Here is a 23,083-nt window from a genome sequence, read left to right as displayed (position 1 = left end):
TAGGAAAAATCCTCCAAGCTGCACAGCATCTGACACCGGAGAGGACAGTCGTCCAAAAAAAATCAACTGTATCCACCACAAGAAGAAGAGTTCCCAAAAAAGACTCAATCAGAATCAAAAGTAACAGAGCTACTCCAACCTGCTGCCACCTTGAGTGGCGCAATTCTAGAATTTATATATATATAGATATATATTTATTTACATATCAAGCACCCATAGCCAACAGCCATTAATTGCTTACATTCAAATAAAAAAAAAAGATTTGCCAAATGAATGTTTTTAAATGCTGCAATGGACTGGCGACCTGTCCAGGGTGTACCCCGCCTCTTGCCCATAGACTGCTGGAAATAGGCACCAACTTCCCCGCGACCCACTATGGAAGAAGTGGGATAGAAAATGACTGACTGATTGACTTTAAATGTTACGGTATAACTGTATTAGGAATTAAATGTGCAAAGTGACAAATAGTGGAAACCAAAACAGGTAAACACAGATAATAAAAGTTTGGTATTATGTATTTAAAATAATAGTATAATGTCTACATTTTTGTGTGATTAGTATATTTTAAATACAAAATATTACATATGTTTATCTTGCCAAAGTCAAGTTAACCATTTTTCTATTTGAACATTTGTTTGGATTTGTAAAATCTACATAAACTCACAATTGTTGGAGGGAGAAACTTAATTAAATAACCAGAATGTCTGTGAGCCACCTTGCCATCCCATAAAATTATGTTGATAATTCTAAGGAGCCAATGTGAACCTATAAAAAAGTGTCAGCATGAGTTGTACCAAACCGTTACTGTGCAAACTTACTATATCAAGAAGAGAGTATGTCACTGAATGCAGAAGAGAAACATGCACATTATGTTTTTATTGCTTCAAGTGCTGCATTGTAAATGACTCTCAAAAGCCAACCACTATAAAAGCAAAGTGAGAATGAATAGTATGAATGAACATCAGGAGACCCCACTGATTGTTCCTGTACGGAAGGTGAGAAGAACCAAAAATACTTGACTGTTCATGCGTCTTTACATTGTGTGTTTTTGGCCATTGTCAAAATGTTTTTTACTCCTTTCTGACCTTTCATATATCTTATTAGCAGTGTGCGGGCGTGGCGATGACGCAGAGGTAAATGCGAAACCAATGTATGGAAACTACAGTCCATGACACAGCCGTCACTGTTTCGAGTCCTGGCCTGTTGTCCTTTGCTGTATGTCTTCCCCTTTCTCTCTCTGTCCCCTCTCTCAGTTGTCGGTCAACTTTCAAAATAAAGGCCACTAGTGCCACAACATTAAAAAAGAAGTAGTTGCAGAAAATTGGTGGTGGTGGTAGCAGTAGTCCAAAGGTTTGGATAAATATTCAGCCAATGTGTCCTGTATTCAACCTAATAACGTCCTGCCAGACAGGAGGAAACATTTTATTATTTGGGGAGAATTTACTCAGTTCTGCACTGGCTAATCTCTAGCATGAAGCTAAGGTCAAATTAATCAAAGAAGACACTGTATACTTTTATTAATCAAGCTTTGTTTGATTACCTGTGGCATTTAGGGTATATATTACCTCAAACTGGATTGAAAAAAATTTTTTTTTTGTAAATATTTAATTAAAATTACCAGTAGAGATATTCTATCTTGCAATCGTAGAGCTGGTCAATGGATGCAAGAGTTTTTGAGAGAAAAAAAATGAAGTACTTTAAAGTTGTTTCTTTTTGCTGTTTGTTGAACAAATATGGAATTGAACACATTTGAGCTATGATACGACACAATGAAATCAACCAACAGAACATTGTGCTCTATCTATCTATCTATCTATCTATCTATCTATCTATCTATCTATCTATCTATCTATCTATCTATCTATCTATCTATCTATCTATCTATCTATCTATCTATCTATCTATCTATCTATCTATCTATCTATCTATCTATCTATCTATCTATCTATCTATCTATCTATCTATAGATATAGAATTATATATATGTAGATATAAATATATACATTTCATACTTTATTTATACACAGTATCTGACATACCACAAAAAAACATAGGAACAAGAAGATTCGGGTTACAAAGCAAGAACATTGAGGGAAAACATACAAACCGCTCTTTAGCTCTAACTGTAACATGTAGTAGTTCTTTACTCTGACAAATCTTCCATCCAGCATTGTTTCTCAATATGAGACATGTAAATATTGTTTGTTTTAAACAATTTATTTTGGTCCGGATATATGCAGTGTCTAGAATGAATATTCATACCCATTGAACTTTTTCAATTTATTATATTGCAGTTTCATATTATAGTCCAGGGTTCTCCAACTCTAGTCCTCAAGAGCTAGTGTCCTCTTGCTCCAACACACCTCAAAGAGTCAACTTTCCTGTACAGCATGTCGTCAAGTTCTGCTTGGTAAGGAGCCATTAATTTGATTCAGATGTGTTGGAGCAAGGATGCATCTAGAAGTTATAGGACTCTGGAGGACTGAAGTTGGAGACTGCTGTTATAGACCAACATAACATAGTGTATAATGGTGAAGTTAAAGGAAAAGAAAAGCATTTTTACACTTTTTCACAAACAAAAATGTAAAAGGTTTCTTGTGCATTTACAACCAATTGCCTTCAGAAGTCGCTTGATTAGTTAATAGAGTCCATGTGTGTATAACTCATTCTCAGTTTAAATCCAGCTGTGCCGTGAAGGCCTCACAGAGTCATTAGAGAACATTAGAGAACAAACAGCATCACGAAGACCAAGGACGGGCAGACAGATCAGGGAAAAAGTTGTGGACACGTTTATATCAGGGTTAGGGTATAAAATAATACTGCTTTATCAACCATTTGAAAATGGAAAGAGTATGGCACAAGATATGATGCCTAAGCTGGCAGGTCAGGCAAGGAGAACATCTATTAGGGATGCAGCCAAAAGGCCCATGGTAACACTGGAGGAGGCACAGAGTTAGAAAGCTCAGGTGGAAGAATCTGGCAATTGCTTTACACCCTGCCTTTAAGGGAGACTGACAAGAAGTGAGTTGTTGTTGAAATAAAACCTTTGAAAGTCCCATTTAAAGTTTACTACAAGCACGAGACCCAGCCAACAGGTGGATGAAGGTGCAGTGGTCAGATGAGACTAGTGCTGATCACTATAACACATGATTAACCATGGGGGTCCCCATATCAGGATCCTGATACGGGGATAGTTTTCTTTGGCAAAGCTGGTCAAAGTTGATGTGAAGATGGATAGAGCAAAACACAAACCAACTTGATACAAACCTGTTAGAGGTTTACCTCTTAACGGGACAATGACCCTTAGCATACAGTCAGTGCTACAATGGTACAGTTCAAGTAAAATCATACTTACATGTTAGTATGGCCTAGTCAAAGTCAAGAGGTAAATCCATTTCAGAATCTGTGGTAAGACAGATTGATGTTGAAAACTGTTTTTCAACAATGCTTTCCATCTAGTTTAACTAAGAGTGAGCAAAGCTGGTAGAGACACCCCAAAAAGATTTGATGATGTGTCATTTTCCCTCCACTTTACAGTTAAAGACCAAATTGTGTTGCTCTGTCACATAATATCCAAATAAAATACATTGAAATTTGTTGTTTTACTGTGACAAAATGTGAAAAAGGTTAAGGGGTATGAGTACAAGTCACAGTAAGAAGTGCAAAGACAGGATGTTTAGATTTATTTCAGCCTTTTTTGAGTTGTGTAAGAATCTAAAAATGGCAGTTTTTTAAAGGTTTTCTATTGGAAGTTAATGTCTCCTAGTAGCAAAATAGACAAAATAGGTGTGTTGGACACATGAAAATGGGGTACCAGAGAATACAAATAGCCATGTAAAGCAATTCACATATCTTACACTACTCATATTTGAGTTTTTTAGCTAAACAGGTCAGACAGAGAAAAAGGAAAGACATGATCAGAAAAAAACCCAATAAAATGCACATTGCTGGCTGGTTTTCTCATTCTGTACGAGTCCAAGGTCTCTACATCATGCAGGGGCCTTTTTTCATGCTCGGATCAGGCCTCGCCGCACGCATGCACATGATATATATATATATATATAAACACATGACAGGTTTTGGCCACAGGGCGGTCCACCAATACAGCTCGGTTTGGAATTCAGTTTGTCTACAGAGGGAGTCGACCCTGTCGGGACCAAGGCAAGAGAGGTATTCGATTGCGCCACGCACAGGTAGTGCTGCATATTCTTTATATGACATTGAGTAGTAGAAAACAGCAGATAAATACTTGATATACATAAACGTAAGACAGGGTTTGCTGATACCAAAGCTACCAAAAAAATAAATAAATCAGCCAAAATTTATATAGATCTCTTTTCAGCACTAATCTAAACATAGAAATGTTTAAACTGTCTATGGTAGTAAAAGCACATTCAGTTTGTTGTATAAAATCTGCAAGTAACTTCTCTTTTTGAAACATATTTACAAAAAAACAAAAGAAAAACAATGGGGTTGGACCTCTTGAACGTAAAAGTCTAACACAAAACTGAAACAAAACCTTTTTCCCAGTAAGAAACTTTTAATCCGAGCAAACATGTATATCGTCGAATTTTATATTGTAATACTAAACTTTACAGTCATACAAGACGGGTACTGCATCCTAGACTCTACAGCTCATACAGAGTCAGAAAATAAGCATGCAACAGAGATTTGCGTTGTGCATATGAAAATAGCATCTTCCTAACTCAGATTTGTCTGAACAACACTTGTCCACTGCGGCTAACATCTGCTGCGCTGAAAGGACCAGGACGCCTTGCAACAGTAATACAGTTTGCTTCTGTCTGTTTAAGTCGAGTCAGATATACTGTAGTAACACGTTCTACAAAACAACAAATACAAACAGCCTGTTGAGAGGTTTTGGTGAGTTGACAGGATAAGGAAAGGCCAGAGGTGGAAAAGAAAAGGAACAAGAAATGCCATAGAAATGTATTTTCATCCCTTTTTTTTGGCACTTGTAACCGTGTACTAACTCTTTGAGTGTAGAAATGTAACAACCATGTATATAAAGTTCAGGCAGAACAGAAAACAATGCTCCAGTCTTTTTGTGCATTGCAGGGATGTGAAGGAAAACCGGATCGTACCTTTAACACCAAAAGAGATAGTAGCCGATACAGAGACACATTCATTTACAAGATAAAAGGCTGCAGAAAACTACAGCTGGGAGGTTGGAAACACAGAGTTGGACTAAACAACACACCACAGGATGATAGTTGGAAATTTCAGTGCTATGTAATTTTTCCCCTTCCTCTAAATTGCATGATTCTCAGATGCAGAAACTAGAAGATAATTTAAGTCTGTTGACCACGGGATATTAGCTGTTTCCTCCTCATACCACGCTGTGCAGAGATGGATGGATGAACTGAGGGTTGATGAAGGAGAAGCCGGAAAATTCGCCCTGGTCGATGTTGGCGATGACCAGCTGGTCTGGAGGGGTCAGCATGGGCTGCGTGCGCGTGAAGAACTTGTCGAAGTTTTCCGCTCCCTTTCCACACTGAAAGAGATGAGAAGAATGTCAGAGGAGAGAGGGGGGAGTTATTTCAAACTTTAGAAAGCAATGTTTAGCTTGCATGAAGCTGTAATGAGGAAGGCTTAGCAGACAATGGACATCTTTTGCATCTGTGTTTATCTCTGCTCTGGGCTGTGGGTCATACAAACGTGATCATTCACACAGATGTACAAAGCATATATTCATATGCAGTGCGTATTCATACCTATATAACCTTTTCAGATGTTGTCATGTCGCATCCACAAACCTAGAAGTATTTTATTGTTATTTTATGTGACAGACCAATACAGAGTCATGCATAATTCAACCTGGAAAGACTCACAAAGAGAAGACAGGGATGCAATTAGAAAAGTTTATTAGTGAATGTTTATTTCTTTGGTGCTCGGACCCCAGTGGAAGACGTGAATTCTGAGAATGACATGCGCTTGAATAAACATCTTAGGGTTAGATTTAGAGATGTCTTCCAATCCCATCCTGGTGGTGGAGTGGAGGCCTGAGGAGATTTGGAAGGAGTTTGGAAGCCAAATGGTGGAGATGGGGTGGAGGAGGGTCAAAGTTCAGCTGCAGAACGGAGGGATCCATGGATGAAGATCTTTTAAAGCGGAGCCTTGAAGGATGATTGGCCGGGGAGAAATGCAGACTTGACGCTGATTGGTGGAGCAGAGCCGCATGGAGGAGTAATGAGACGAAGCTGGAGGTGATGGTGAGTCTTCCATGTTGAATTTTCGTTTAAACTCCATTTGTCAGATGGAAGGATGGTGATTTATGGTTTTCAACTTTTTTTTCCAGATAAAAATCTAAAAAGTGTGGTGTGCATTTGTATTTAGACCATTTTACTAGGAGTACATGTAAATAAAATTCTGTGCATTCTACTGCCTTCTGAAGTCATCTGATTGGTAAATAGAATCCATGCAGAATAATCTCAGTGTAAATCCAGCTGATTTGTGAGCCTCAGAAGTTTGCTAGAGAACATTAATGAACAAACAGCATCATGAAGAACAAGGAACACAGCAGACAGGACCGGGAGAAAGCTTTGGATAAGTTTAAAGCAGGGTGAGGTTATAAAAAAACAATATTCAAAGCTTTGGACAGCTCATTGAGTACTGTTCAATCCATCATCTGGACATGGAACAGCAGCGTCTGCACCTTATGCACATTATGAGAAGACCCCACCTGCCCCGACCCCTTCTCACTACATTTGTGCCATAAGGAACATTCTGACCAACTGTTTCTCTGTGTGATCAGGAGGCAACAGAACCTTTGAGATAAGGATTGTAAGAAAAATCTACATTTCTCTTCCATTTATTCAGGATTCCTCACCTAAACCCTGCATTTCCTAAGCTAGAAAGATCATCACTGACCCTTCTCACACATACTACGGACTGTTTGACCTGCGGACATCTGGGAATTCAGTGCAGGACCACCAGGTTCTGTAACAGGTTTTTCCTTCAGGCCATTAAACTGGTAAACTCTGAATGAGAATATGGTGCTCATCCTGTATATCATGTATCTTCACTAATTAACATTTTTCAACCTTTTTATGCCAGACACTGTTTACTTTTGTATATATTTTTATCACTTTAAATACTATATAATACAAACAATAATGGTACAATTTTAACATATTTTGGGAATCTTACATTCATTTTGCTGCTACACTGTCAGAATCTACTTTATCAAAAATACTTTCAGGTGTAATTACAACATATTTACTTGTGGGGAGGCTGAATACAAATCCAAAACACACTTTTCAGATATTTTATTTGAAAACAAATTTAAAACTACTTCACAAGTACATACGACTTTCTCTTGGTCTATCACATAAAATCCATATAAAGTGATTTGAGGATTGTTGTAACAAAATGTAAAAAGTTCAGTGGTATGAACACTTTTTCAAAGCCTTGTATACTCTGTAAACAATGAAACTCTTAAACATGTTATACACAACAAAAAGCAACTAACATGTTAAATAAATAAAATTCATCTTTCTAATGTACCTACTCAGGAGACCTATTAGCATTTCAGATATTTTCAGCTGCTCTGTAAATTTACACAAGCAGAGCCACCAGGGCTTAGATGGACCTCTGTTTGCAGTCCCTTCAGACCAATTTATGTCACAGCATATGAGCTCACAACTGTAATAAGCCACACAGAGCAGCCTAAATGGATCCACCTGCTTTCAGAACTGCTTTCCACTCTTGTGAGAGTGGAGACAGTGGCATCCACTGTGTAGGCTTGCATTTATTTTGTGTAGAAGTAAAGGGGAACTCTGCTATATTTATCCTCAGCGGCTTCAGGCTTTCTGGGCACTGAAGGGATGAAGGGTTGGTTGGTTGGAGAGTTTTCTGTAACAGGAGGCAGTTTAGGTTAGTGCGAGCTTCTCAATTTTCAGCCTTCAGCTCCGCTGGGTGAATATAATCTATTACATTATAGCTAAAAATAAAAATAAAAACATAAAAAACATAACATATATGCAAATCCCTGCATGCCCACTTGGGAGCTATGTTTGCAGGAAGCCATTTCCTTCAGGAAGTTATTTAAATTATTCAACAGTGATTTAAAATGACACATCACACTACGTGTCAGAAAATAACTAGGCAGGGTGCTTTATGCATACTTTCAGACCTCCAACATCTCTTTCAGGAACTGTGAAGAGACCAGTGAAATAAAAATTCCCAAGTGTATAAATACTGTACTCCACTGACTGTGTGTTAAAAGATTTATTAGAAAAATCCAGATGATCCACATTTGAAATATCCAATCACCTCAGTCTCTATGAACCCCCCTATGCAGCAACCTGGAACTCTAAAATTGTACATAATTTAATGCCACAATACATTAGACGGCTAGAAGAAGATGATGGGGTGTTAGCTGAGTCATTTTCTCAATTCCTAATGAAATCTGAAAGAGCAACTAAAGAGGTGAACTCGAAGTCTGAAAAACTGCAAACAAAGCTCCTGATCCAAACAACAAAATGAGCCAAAAAGCATAACACAAAACAGTGTAGGAAAATCTAGGTAAAAATCCTCACAACATATTCATTTTACTGCAGCAGCATAATGTCAAACTGAAAAATTCCCAATCAAAACTCTAATTTGAGTACATTTATTCAGTTAAGAAAAATAGGTTTTGAAATGAAATCTCTGGAATGTTACGGTTACGGTTTTCTGCTTCAAGGTGGGTTTGATATGATACAAACAATGAATACATTGAATAATTCCTCCTCCTGCTTAGAGTGAATGGCATGGTGGAGGATCTGTGATGCTGTGGGTCTGTTTATCTTCAATGGGTCCTTGAAACCTGGGGACTGGCTATTTCAGTCCCTAGACCTAATCCCCGGAATGAGCTGAAGAGAAAACAGTATAAAAGTGGACCCCGAACTCTGGATGATCTAAAAGATCATTAAATGAGAAATTGTAAAAGATCCCTTTTTCGGCGTGCCCCAACCTAGACTGATGTTATAGGACAAGACTAAATAATATCTTACGGTTGTACAGTATTAACAGATGCAGGAAGAAAGATTGGGTAACCTAATATTTTAACATTTACTAACAGATTTCCTCCCCACAACATGAATTTATTTTAAAGTTTAGTAACACAGCTTTACAAGGGCAGCTAGCAATTTTGTCGATGTTGCAGTTGTTAGCTCAAGTTTCACATTTGAATTCCTAACACACACAATGCAGATTTGAAAATAACTGGAAGTCTTTTAAACTAAATGTATTTGTAAATTCTAAAATGTTGGGAAGGAACTTTACAAATGCAATGATGTGCAAAAATCAACATGAGCAAAGAAATGATGCAGCTAGCTGAGGATAAATAGCTCTTATAGTCACTGTAAACTTTGTTATTGGGAACTGATATTATGATCCTCTGCTCAAATACAAATCCATTTCACTCACCACTTTAGGTTTAAAAGGCGGCTGGATCTCTCTGTTAGCGAGGCGTTCCCAGTCGATGCGTCTGAAGAAGGCTTGCTCTCTGATGTCCCGCTCACCCTCCAAGCTGCAGCCGAGACGCTTTGACGGATGCTTTGTCATCAGCTGAGAACAAACCGAATAAGAAGGATGATGAGACAAATGCAGCTTGGTGCTTTAAAAAATGACTAAATGACAAAAATAGACAAGAATAGAGACAGAATAAACTGAGCTGTACATATTAACAATTAGCTTGATAATCACATGTAGGATCACTAACGTTTCCCAGATCCTGTGTCTGAATCATTCCCCTTCAATTTCAACCACGAATGATTCTTTGTAAATAAAAAGTGAAGCAAACAATACCAGGAGAATAATTTGTTTTGTCACCCATTGTCAGATGATGAAACATATTTTTTGTGACAGACTAAAGGATATAATATAATTTTAAATGATGTTTTAATAAAAATCTCCATCAGTCTGCAGCCAAATGTTGTAATAACCCTTCCTGATTTGTAAATTGACTCTGAAAGCTCATTTCCTTGTCAGTAAATAGTCATAATATATAAATCATGATGAAGTGTCTGTGTGGCATTGCAATGAAAGCAAAACCCCGATGTAAGCGGAACACGTGATCTCTAAACAAAGGGATATTTTTGAATGCCTTGGAAATCTGTGTCTCAGGAGCACCAACTGTGCAAAATGACTTCTTGTAATAGAGCCGACGGCTGAGTTACACTAAGAAAGAAATGTATTGGACACAAAGGAGCCAAAATTTAAACAATAACACTGACTAATATTAATACATACATCATCCTTGCAATACTTTAAAAGCTACCACAAATAAAACAGATCCTTGATGTGCCACTGTTTAGTCACAAATCTCTTTGCTTTTTGATACAATGATGCAAAGAATGAAAAATATCAGAATTAGAGCAATTATACTGGAGATGTTAGGAGATTAGGAGAAGCAAACAGCTATAAGTAAGCTAGCTCAGACCAGATTAAAAAATACACTAAGTATACCATCATACAACATTTAACAATATTTTCCACAATTTATCTCATGAATATGAACTCAGAACATGGATAAGCTTAGTTTTAACCTCTGTTAGCTGATCTTTGAACTAGATAATGGCACAACCATTTTTCTAAGTCGCTAAATGTCCTTTACTTAGACGTTACAGTTCAACTGCATTTCTTATTTCATCCTATATAAAGCATACCCTCTTTTTTAGCATATTTGGTCTTAGTGGCTGTGTAGCAAGTCAAAAAAAGACAAAGATCTTTTCAAAAGAAATGCCTTTGTAGTTCAGCGATTCTCTACTCCTACTACAACTAATAATAGAAAATAATATTCTTATTCTTGCTCTTCTTATTATTTTGCAAGCATATCCAATGTGACCTTATAACGCTGCATTTCCATAGTGATACAAGGTACAGAAAAGTATTTTCTGATGTGAAAAGATGTTTTAAATCAGGAGCTGTGTGATTGATAAAGACATATGCAACAGTATCTTCTGTGCCGCTATATTTGGTTTAGCTGGATAGAGATGGATACCTTTCTGCTGAAGTAACAAAGAGCACAGACCTGTTTGTCTGTTGTACCTGATTATTGTGTGTTAAAATATTACTTCTCTTTTAAGCCACAGACGTTTTAAAGGAAATAAAACTGGTGACTTTAAACACAGCCTCAGATAAGACAAAGCACTCAGCCACAAAACGGATGTAAAGTGCCATCAGCAGCTTATTAAGAAAGTAAAACATATTCCTGCCAAAGAACTGCACTGAACTCTGTCCATACATACAGGGAAATCTATTTCCAGGTAGTCAATTGTTAATCATGTTTTTATAAATGTGGTAGTTTTTCTTTGCAAGATTACAATTCATGGTTCTCAAAAGATAATTTATGCACTATTTAATAAATAAAGATTGAATACCTAATTAGCTTTCATTTTTTAAGGCAACAAAAGAGAAAACAAAAAAATGTCAAAAATACAGACAAGTTTTATATTTCTGACTTTCTTTTTATTTATCCTTAACTAGGTTTAAATTATAAAATAATTTTTCAGTCTTGATCAGCCTAGTGGGGAGTTGGGGCTGGGAAAATGCTTTCCAAGAAAGGCTTGGCAACTGGTCTAGGCATTTTAATGAATATGCATGTGCTTCACACAGTTATTGTACATTTTTGTAACATAAATTCTATTATGCAAAGCTGGGGCAGGAACTTTATCTATTCAGCCAAAAGAAACACAGCAAGTTTAAAAAACAAACAGGATATATTTGCTTTACCTTCTGAAACATTGTCTTACATCTATGTGTAATAAAAGAAGATGATATTGCATTGGTGGTTATTTTTGGGTTTTGAACAAAATGTTGTTATGCAGTGAATGAAAAGTGTATGGACGTGTGAATGTCCTGATGATTGCATGGCTTTAGTGCATCCAACCGTTTTAAAGTTTTGCCATCGTGCTGAAATTACTGCCAAAGCAAAACGTCTAAAAACGTTTTAAAAATCAGATTTAACAAAGTTTCACCTGAAAGATCTGTTGCACGTGTTTGAGAGTAGCGTTGTTGTAAAAGTAGCTGTTTCTTCTTATTGGATGTATTCACTCTCCTTACCCCTTTGCAGATGGACACTGCCTCTTTCGACATGGACTTTGGGTAGGACACGTTGTGCTCCATGATGGACTGGAAGAGCTCGTCCTCGTCTTCGCCATCAAATGGCGGCTAGAAATGTACAGAAGCAGTGTCAAAGAGTTCAGACAGATGCTCCAATGATTTGAAATTTGTAGCTTGTTATGTGCTTCAGTCTGAGGTGACAACATCTACTGTAAACGGTCATGTTTTTTAATTATCTTAGACTAAAAGGAAAACATGAAATAATTTTACAACCTATTTTAAGTTGGATATTTATACAAATAAAGGAAATTGGTCAAACTTGTTGCTTGGAACCAATATTAACAGTACAATTGTCAAAGCAACTCACATTTTAGTTATTATAGGATGTTGAGAGTTATTCTTCCATTACTGCAGTGATAAAATCACAGAATAAAATATTTAAATGAGTGCCAGTTTATCTCTAATTCAAATGTATAGTGTTATAGTTGGTGTTATAGTTATCTGCTAGTTAAAGAGGTCATATGTTTTGTTTGTATTGCTATTTTATACTATATTTAGTTGATAATATTGTTTTTTTTTTTACTAAAGGCAGGAAAGTCTTTGAAAAACCACTGAGATGTACTTTTAAATATTTTGAAAATCAATAAAAAAAAATCTGAAAACTATTTAAATTACAGAAGCTTAATAAAAGCATTTGTTATCTAAGAAACCATTTATCTAAGTCTGACCAAATTTAAATTGCACAAATTAATCCCAGTTAGCGTTTTAATTTTCAACACAAACAGTGACAAAAAGTCTACCCAGAAACAGTATATACTATAATAAAAATAAGCTAAAAAAATAACACAAATACAGAAATGAGCCAAACACTGAGGCAGGGGTAGACGTAAAACTAAACCTGTTTAATACTCAAATTGCCCGAAAATTAAAATAACGGCATGGAATGGATGAACAACATGGAGGAAACCCTGATAACTATACAATAATCTTATCAAATGAAGTAAACGCAACAATTCAGCACAAAACTAAAAGCAATTCATAAAGACAATTTTATACATAAAAACAATCAAAAACGTTTTAAAGCCTATGTATGAAAAACAAAATTTAATACTTAAGAGCACTTCAATAAATTAAACAACCCTGCTGTAAACAAAAAAGAAGTTATTACTACTTTGAGCTAAAAACAGTACATTTGTATCTTAATCTATTAAAACGTAAGAACTAATTAGGGTATTACTACCGCATGTCTTCAACCAGATATAATAATTATGTTTTTTTATTCATCAACTTAAGTGTCGGAGTCTGGGTTAGTGTGTGTGTTTGTGTTTTGTGTGCAACTTCGTTTTCAGTTTCTAGATGGTTCTGGAGTTTCTCAGGTGTTCTGGGTGACAGGTACGACTAATCTGCTGATTGCATGGAGGAGTATTTGAGCAGGAGGCTGCCAGCACTTTGATGCCAGAGTGTTTGTCTACAGTGGTAACAAGCTCAGCCACTACTAAGCTATGCTTTGTTCTAAGCTGACTTTGTGTATGTTCCTTCGCAGGCTAAAACCTGAATCTTTTGTTTATGTCGCTGAACGTTGACTTCAGTTCCAGATGTTTTCTGGACAATCAAGATTACCTACGTCTTGTGGATTTTGTTCCCAAGGACCAAGCTGGCAGCTTCCTGTTTTCCTCCGTCTCCTGAACCAAGGCATAAGCGTACCCTGTCCCCCCTCCAACGCAAGTACCTGTACATTGAACTAACTTCTGATCTCACCAGAGCTCACTCAACAGCACCAGTGAAACCATCTGGATTACTCCATTTTGCAAGCCTGGACCCCGAATCCCTCTATCCCTAGCGACCTGACTGCACTTATTTAGTAAGCCGTTTCCCTGACTACAACAGTTACCTTTCGTTAATTCTGTAACTTAATAGTTCCTTGTTTCACCAGTTCTCCTCCCCCTCTTTCTATACAGTTGGCGATTCATCCGTTCATGCTCCAGACTCACTTGCTGTAAATAAAACACCTTTTACTGACTCAGTTGTTTCCTCGGAGTGTTCTTCTGTATGTGGGTCAGATCTATTACGAAGATAATGACAGAACACTCTGGCCAACACGACCCAGCAGAAACACTCCAAAGAACCCTATCTGAACATGCTAACCAAATCCATTTTCATGATTCCTCTCTTCGTTCACTTTCAGAACAACAACGCCAAACAAATCAACAGTTAGAACAGATTGCCTCCATGCTTCAGCAAACCTTAAGTTCTCAGTCCTCCGCACATGTAGATGGCGCTGCTGCACCACCATCATCTCAACAGCTTCCTCATTCCCGTGACGTCACCTCCCCTAATCCAGAAAAGTTTTCTGGTGAGGTTGGTAACTGTAAAGGATTTTTGCTTCAGTGTGCCCTAGTTTTCTACCGTTCACCACGTTCCTTTCCCCATGATGATGTAAAGATTTTGTACGTTATTGGTTAATTGACAGGTAAAGCCCTACAGTGGGCAGAGGCCTGTTTCTCTGATTGCAGAGATTTTGGAGTTTGTCAAAGAATTTAAGCAGACATTTTCCCCTGTTATAGACAAAACGAGTACTGGTCGACAGTTGAGAGCTTTAAAGCAGCGTAATAGACCACTTACTGAGTTTTCCATCAAATTTCGTACTTTGGCTGCTGCTTCTGGTTGGAATAATGAAGCATTGAAGTCAACCTTTTTCCACGCTCTAGGCGATTCCTTAAAGGATGAGTTAGTCCTGATTGATGAACCTCCTACACTAGATGAAGCTATTTCTTTAGCTATTAAAGTTGACAATAGAATAAGGGAGAGAAGAAGATCCAGAGCAGAAAGGTTTAGTTACAGAACACAGTTAGCTACTAGCTTGCCACCCAAAGCTAAGACTCCACCTCAGCAATCCGTTTAACTTTTGAAGAGAGAGAAAGACGCAGATTAACCAAACAGTGTTTTTACTGCGGTTCACCTGATCACTTTGTAGCTACTTGTCCTGCTTGCCCTGGGCAGCCAAAAGACAACTGTGAAGGGGGTGTTGGTGGATTACTCAAAGAATAGTAAAGCCCCCAGATTCAGCCTACCAGCTACTATCATATTTAATCAACATACTTTGACTCTGTCTGCCATGTTAGATATGGGCAGCGAACAGAACTTAATAGATTCTGAGTTATTATCAGAGCAGACATTGAGGTGGAACCATTTTCTTCTCCTTGCCCTGTTCTAGCTTTAGACGGAAATAAATTGCAGCAGATAACTCAGCGTACCAAACCACTACAACTTCTGCTGTAAGGTAACCATAGAGAAGAGATATCTTTCTTCATGTTTCCAGTGTCTCAGGTTTCCATAGTTCTTGGCTTCCCCTGGTTACAAAAACATAACCCTCATTTAGACTGGTGTCTAAAGAGTGTCGCATCGAGTCCTGGTCCACTAGTTGCCACTCATCGTGTCTCCAGTCAGCTTTCTCCCAGAGTTTTCCCGAGCAGGTTAACAGGGAGACGAGGTTATAGATTTGTCTCAGGTACCCACTGAATACCATGATTTAAGAGGAGTCTTTAGTAAAAGTAAGGCTCTGTCTTTACCCCCTCACAGACCTTATGACTGTGCGATCGATCTTCTTCCAAGTGCCCCCTGGCTTCTAGCAGGCTTTATAATATCTCACGTCCTGAACAGAAGTCCATGGAGAATTATATTAATGATTCCTTGTGTGCAGGTATTATTCTGCCTTCCTCCTCACCTCTTGGGGCAGGATTTTTCTTTGTTGGTAAGAAGGATGGCTTGTTGTGTCCATGCATTGACTATAGAGGCTTAAACCAAATCACAGTTAAAAAAATAAATACCCACTTCCTCTCATTACCTCAGCTATTGAACCGGTTCATGGTGCAACTATATTTTCTAAGTTAGATCTCAGAAATGCTTATCTTGTCAGGATCCGCCAAGGGGACAAGTGGAAGACAGCCTTCCAAACACCGTTAGGCCATTTCGAGCACCTGGTCATGCCTTTCGGACTGTACAATGCTTCTGCTGTTTTCCAGGCTTTAGACAACGACGTTCTCAGAGATTTTTTGAACATTTTTGTTTTCATGTATTAGGATGATATTCTGATTTATTCTAAGGATATTGAGGAGCATCGCAAACATGTTCGCCAGGTACTTCAGCGTCTCTTGGAGAACCGCCTGTTTGTGAAAGCCGAAAAGTGTGAATTTCACCAGCCTTCTGTCATATTTTTGGGCTACATCCTTGAGGGTGGACAGGTATATTCTGACCCAGAAAAAATAAAGACTGTCCTGGAATGGCCTGTGCCAGACTCTCGCAAAGCACTACAGCGTTTTCTCGGATTTGCAAATTTCTACAGACAATTCATCAAAGACTACAGTTTGACAGCTGCACCCCTTACCGCAATGACATCTTCCAAAGTCTCATTTTCCTGGTTGCCTGAAGCTGAAACAGCTTTCCAAGCTTTAAAGGAGAAATTCGTGCAAGCCCCCATCTTAGTTCAAACCGGCTCTTCTAAACAGTTCATCATGGAAGTCGATTCTTCAGACTCCGGTGTTGGGGCTGTTTTGTCTCAGAACTCTGAGGATGGGCGATTTCATCCTTGTGCTTTTTTCTTTCCCGCAGGTTAAGCAACACTGAGAGAAACTACGATGTGGGCAACAGAGAATTACTGGCCATAAAACCTGCCCTTGAGGAATGGTGCCACTGGCTTGAGGGGGCCAAGCATCCTGTTCAAGTCTGGACTGATCATAAGAACTTGGCCTACCTCCAATCAGTCAAAAGACTAAATCCACGTCAGTCTTGGTGGTCTTTATTCTTCTCTCGTTTTGACTTGTGTATTTCTTTCAGATCACGACCCAAGAACACTAAGCCTGATTCCTTCTCCAGACAGTTTGCTGCTGATGATTCAGTGAAGGAACTAGCTCCCATTTTGCCGTCCAGTTGGACAGTAGGGGCACTCAGGTGGGAGATGGAGGACATTATTAACAAGGCTCAACAACAGGAACCTGACCCTGGCACAGGACCACCAAACCACATCTATGTCCCATCTCAAGTATGCACTAAGCTTATTGATTGGCTTCACACAGCTAGGTTTTCGGCTCATCCTGGTGTGAGTAGAACTATTGCTTTGGTTCAGAGAAGGTTCTGGTGGCCATTCATAAGGATGTTAGAGATTTTGTTCTGGCCTGCGCCACCTGTGCCCGAAACAAGTCCAGTAACCAGCCACCTGCAGGTCTTCTTCAACCCTTCAGCATCCCTAATCGACCATGGTCCCACGTTGCTTTAGACTTCGTTACTGGACTGCCACTCTTGTCAGGTATGACTACCGTTCTCACGATAGTTGATCGTTTTTCTAAATCATACCCTCTCATTCCCTTCAGAAAACGTCTGTCAGCTCTACAAACAGCAAAACTCCTCACTAAGCACGTCTTTCGTCTTCATGGGATTCCACAAGACATTCTGTCCGACCGAGGTCCACAGTTCATCTCTCAGGTTTGGAAACAGTTTTGTTTAGCTTTAGGAGCAAAAGTTTCACTGACTTCTGATTATCATCCTCAGTCTAACAGTCAAACTGAGAGATTAAATCAACGAGTGGAATCCACTTGATGTCTCACATCTACAAAACCCGCAGATTGGTGCTCATACCTACCTTGGGTTGAGTATGCACTCAACTCACACATCTCTTCAGCTACTGGATGCTCACCTTTTGAAGCATCTATCGGTTGTCAGCCACCTCTGTTTTCTGCTGACGAGAAGGAGATCACAGTTTAGTCAGTTCATCAACATGTCCACCGCTGCAGAACCATCTGGAACTCAACCATTCAAGCCCTTCATTGAACTGCTGACCAGAATAAGCGTTTCGCTGACCGGAGATGCCGACCTGGACCCGAGTATCAGCCTGGACAAAGGGTATGGTTATCGGCACGAGACGTGCCACTGAAGTCCATGTCTGAAGCTTTCGCCCCGTTTCATCGGACCGTACAAGATCAAGACTGTGATCAGCCCCTCTGCGATTCACTATCGTTTACCAGCAGGTCTTCATATACATCCTACGTTCCATGTGTTTCAGATAAAGCCTGTGATCAATAGTGCTTCTTTTCTTCCATTTTGCAAGCCTGGACCCCGAATCCCTCTATCCCTGGCGACCTGACTGCACTTATTTAGTAAGCCGTTTCCCTGACTACAACAGTTACCTTTCGTTAATTTTGCAACTTAATAGTTCCTTGTTTCACCAGTTCTCCTCCCCCTCTTTCCATACAGTTGGCGATTCATCCGTTCATGCTCCAGACTCACTTGCTGTAAATAAAACACCTTTTACTGACTCAGTTGTTTCCTCGGAGTGTTCTTCTGTATGTGGGTCAGATCTATTACGAAGATAATGACAGAACACTCTGGCCAACACGACCCAGCAGAAACACTCCAAAGAACCCTATCTGAACATGCTAACCAAATCCATTTTCATGATTCCTCTCTTCGTTCACTTTCAGAACAACAACGCCAAACAAATCAACAGTTAGAACAGATTGCCTCCATGCTTCAGCAAACCTTAAGTTCTCAGTCCTCCGCACATGTAGATGGCGCTGCTGCACCAACATCCTCTGAGTGTTCTTCTGTATGTGGGTCAGATCTATTACGAAGATAATGACATTAAGTTTCCAACTGAGGAAAATCTCTGAAAATTAGGTTTTCTGATTAATTATTTTCTTTATCAAATAGTTCATGTGTGTCATTAATACAGACACATCTGGTTATTTAAAAAAAAAATTAAAAACAAACAAAAACATCTATTTTGAGAAAAATGACATTTTTAATGATTTTTAAAAAATCAAGAACCCCTTCTATTGCTGTTTTGTTTTGCTTTCACAAACAACACACTGTTTTTTTAAGGAATCTGTAATCAGTATAGTTTAGTTTAGTTTAGTTTATGCATCTCAAACTCAAGTCTCAGTTTAAGTGTGTTTGTGGTCAGAATAACTCAGTTCAGGGTTGACCAGTTTACATATATTAGATTTTGACCTACAGATGAAACAAACACAGTCCAAATGAACTTAAAACCAATAAAATAACCATTTAATTTAAAGTTACAAATGAAATACCAACTGCAGCTAAATTAGCCAGCTGCATTATACGCAATTATAATTTCTTATCATGTCTACACTGTGCACAACACAGCAGGGTGTCAACTCTTCACTAACTGTACATAGAAATAGGCAACAAAAATCTGCTGGTGACTGACAACTGTTAGTGGCACTCCCTAGGTTATGTCGCCCTGAGCAATGAGCCACATCACTCATATCAAAAAGCTTCAGTGTTTCCAGTTATATAAAACAGAAAAAATTATCATGTTAAGGATTTTTAATAAAATAAGCTAAAACATTAAAGGCAAATTCCTTGATTAGTTGCCAAAACATTAAAATCTTAATGTAAAACCTTTGCAATTAAGCAGTGTAGAGTGAAAACATTTACCTGCCCTGCCAACATCTCATACAGGAGAACTCCATAAGCCCACCAGTCCACCGATTTTCCATAAGGCTGGTAAGCTATTATCTAGGGAAAAACAGACAAAACATTTATATATTTACAAAAACATTCACTACCTAATTTCTTTTATGAAGAAAGGTGTTAATATTCAACACTTAAACACCATTATTTTTTTATTGTGCTGCAGGCAAATAAAGATGGTCTGCATTGAAGATGCTAAAGAAAAATTAAAAAAAAGCCTTTTTTTTTTTACTCGCGATCTCAACTAACCAAATCAGCCTCCATTAAGCCCAGCCAGTTATTTTGAGCTGCTGTGACAAAGGCATTTTCTCCTACCATCTAATTTACCAACCCACCAAACCTCGCTCCCACACATGCTCTACACATAACCACACCGTTGCACAAGCAAAGAGCTAACTCGGAGCTGCATTTCATTTTAACGCACAAATGCAGCATTTTCTTACAGCTTCCAAATGACTCATAAATTATACTTTATTTCAAAAACGTCCTGGGCAAAACTATAATGCTGAAATATGGAGATGTATTGGGCTATATCGGGGGACGGTACCCTGCACAACATAAACTATAATACAGTAACTGAGGTTGCCTTATAAAACACTATGTATGTGTGTTATGCACGGAATATATTAATTTTCTTATCACAATATTGTGTGGTATCTCTTAGTGCTAAAAATCATCCTATTGTGTAAGCATCTTTCATTGCATAAAGTTAGAGTCTTACAGTAACTGCTCTAAATTATAACAGACTCCAGTTACATTCAGAAGTGCAATATTACTGCTAAACAGGACACAATAATTGCATTCAATAATATTTTAAAATTTATTGCTTTTTATTGATGCCCCCAGGGAACCAAATCAGAAAAAAAAGTAGTTAGTCTCAACCATAATGCAAATTTTCTGGGATTTGCAAACATCATCCGTTTGATTTTATCAGAATCACAAAAAAATAATAAAACGTGATAGCAAAAAACGATGCAATAATAATGTATTTCTGATGTGTATAAATTTATGTTTTTTTTTTATTTGCTGCTAGTTGATGCTTCAGTAAATTATGTATTTAAACAGAAGGTTAAATGATTTTACCTTAATTGGCTTGCAGTGATTGGTTAAAAACCTATCTCTGGTGGATATCAGACATACTGTTTTAAATTTTAAAAAGTTGACATTTCTAAACAGAATACATCAAAGAGGTTGTAAGAAAGTCAAAATATAATGCAGTTAGACGATTTCATGTTTGTTTTTCACATCAGACCTCAGGTGCAATGTAATCCGGGGTGCCGCAGAAGGTGCGTGTGGACATTCCTTCATACATGTTCTCCTTGCACATGCCAAAGTCTGCTATCTTGATGTGGCCCTCGCAGTCCAGCATCACATTGTCCAGCTTCAGGTCCCTGCAGCACAGACAGCTTTGTAAGAATTTATGTGACTGTTTCGATGCTTTCAGGCTTTTTAATCACCCCCTGGTTAGTTTTGTTCAACACCACCCATTTAGGATTTTGCCCTGACCTCAATACAGCGGTCAGGTGTACCCTTCTTAGCTAACAACTTCTTTGATTGATATTTGTTGAATAATTATGATCCAACATAACTAGCATGATGATGTTCTGATATGAGCTCTTGGAGGAAGTTGTGATTCAGTTAGATTTATTACACGCAATGATGGGTTTTAAAACTTTGAAGAGCAGAAAGGTAAGCTCTACATATCTATATTTTGTTACTATGAAATGCATGTTAAACAGTCAGTGTTTGAAATTATGATTAACACAAAAACTACAGCTGATGAAACATCCAGGAACCCACCTGTAGATGATTCCCTTCCGATGCAAGAAAAACAAACCGACTGCTATCTCAGCGGCATAAAACCTGCAAAACAATAAGAATTATTTTAAATAAGCACCTGAATTTTTGCGTATATGGTGATGTATTGAATATGTAAATGAAAGTGGAAAGATATCAAAAAGTTTTGAGCCAAGTTATACTATTTAAAAAGGCCTTCCACCATGTTGGAGTCATCCATTTTGGTCGCACAGTTGAACATGCGCAGCTCAACAGACATCACAGCTCTGATGTCACCCGGGATTATAAAACCCGCGGAAAACAAACTTTCGTTGCCATTTCCAACGTGTCTCACGGGACGACACAACGGAGGCGCATATCAAAAGCTCGCAGGCGAACTTTTGCCCCACAAGGCCATTCCCGGAAGAGCTTGAAAGCTGGAAATCTGTCTGATACAAGAAGGTCAGAAAGGTTCATATGCCGATCGAAGACCACACCGACATCCAGCGCAGGTGAAAACTCACAGAGGTTTTATTTTCAAGGAGATGAGTTTCCTCTTTGTGATTCTGTCGACTAAACGGTTCTTCATATTTTCCCCTCCTGGACGGATGAGAAGTTTACCTTTTTTTTTCTTGAGGTGATCAAGGACCCATCCTCAACCGGTGGAGAGAATAAATTAACGTCAAAGTAATTTCGTTCTTTTCATATTAAATCAGATAGGTGCATTTAGAAGTCTGGGCAGGATGAGGCATAGTTAAGGTGATTTAGAATCACCAGTAGTTAATCTAAGGTATCAACTTGTTGCATGCAATACTGATTGAAGTGTTTTATGCTGAGCTGTGTTTTGATTTGCTGCACAAGCGCTGCTGAATCGTGCGTGGTTAATGTTTTGTCCGGCTGATCCCAAATCACCCAGGAGTTAGAAGTTGGACTTGGTTGTTTTTCATTCAAAGTTTTTTGTTCAAAGCAACTGCTGTCTGGGCCTCGCCTGACCACTCCTTTGTTCCAGTTTTATAACTGGAGTTTTTCCACTCAGTTCCCGCCTCCGAGTTTTATGACTCTTTGTTCAAGATTTGGGGCAATCAGCTGCTAAAAGGGGCGTGGCCCCACCTTTTTAACAGCTGATCGCTCGAGACATCAACACACCAGGAGGATTTCTCTTTCCATTTAACCCAAATTACACAATTTGTCCATAAAACTACTGGTTTGATCTTCATAGACACTAAATGCGCATATATTTTTCTTTTATTATTATTGTTAGGTAGTCATTTTTATCCCCTTTGTGTAGAATAGTGCTTGTTAGTTAGGTGAAGGTTTTTGGACCAGAATAATGGTATATTAGAATTATTTGGCTTCAATAAATCTTCATATATATAATTAAGAGAAGCGTTTGTGTTTATTTTGTGCAAGAGAGATTTATCTGTCAAAACAAGGTCGAAGTTCTCCCACCTTTGGCGAAGCGGTTGAATAAACTGTGACATTTTGTGGTTCTGGTTAATAATTTAACAATTATTAATGATGAATAGCTAATTGTAATTATGAAGAGCTTTGAGCCCATAATCACAATACAAGAAGACATCTCTGATTTCTATCTGTAAGTAATGATTTTGCTTAAGAAATAAAAAAAATTTCAAATTATGATTTTAAATTATAATTTTTGATACATATTAATTATCAATAATCATAATCCCTACAACCAATTATAATGAAAGTTTTAAATCTCCCACAAAATTATCTTTTAAATTATTTGGGT

The 23,083-nt window shown here is 38.1% G+C and overlaps 1 protein-coding gene across 2 annotated transcripts in view; it reads right to left on the bottom strand.

Annotated features, from left to right (window-relative positions):
• Positions 1-3,771: 3,771 nt before the first annotated feature.
• LOC124864797 (protein kinase C alpha type-like) overlaps positions 3,772-23,083 on the bottom strand; it is a 157,904-nt gene continuing 138,592 nt past the window's right edge. The window contains exons 13-18 of one of the 2 annotated variants that reach the window (XM_047359707.1): positions 21,355-21,417; positions 20,807-20,945; positions 19,519-19,599; positions 12,067-12,174; positions 9,430-9,570; positions 3,772-5,512 (exon numbers count right to left, since the gene is read on the bottom strand). In XM_047359707.1, coding sequence (XP_047215663.1) covers positions 5,348-5,512; positions 9,430-9,570; positions 12,067-12,174; positions 19,519-19,599; positions 20,807-20,945; positions 21,355-21,417 — 697 coding nt within the window. In that variant the 3' untranslated portion in view covers positions 3,772-5,347. The remainder of the gene's footprint in view (positions 5,513-9,429; positions 9,571-12,066; positions 12,175-19,518; positions 19,600-20,806; positions 20,946-21,354; positions 21,418-23,083) is intronic. The other variant, XM_047359708.1, reaches the window with a different exon arrangement.

Source organism: Girardinichthys multiradiatus, chromosome Y (assembly GCF_021462225.1).
Source record: "Girardinichthys multiradiatus isolate DD_20200921_A chromosome Y, DD_fGirMul_XY1, whole genome shotgun sequence".
Lineage (NCBI taxonomy): Eukaryota > Metazoa > Chordata > Actinopteri > Cyprinodontiformes > Goodeidae > Girardinichthys > Girardinichthys multiradiatus.
Note: the sequence above shows the minus strand (reverse complement) of the source record. Positions and strands in the feature narration are given on the sequence as shown.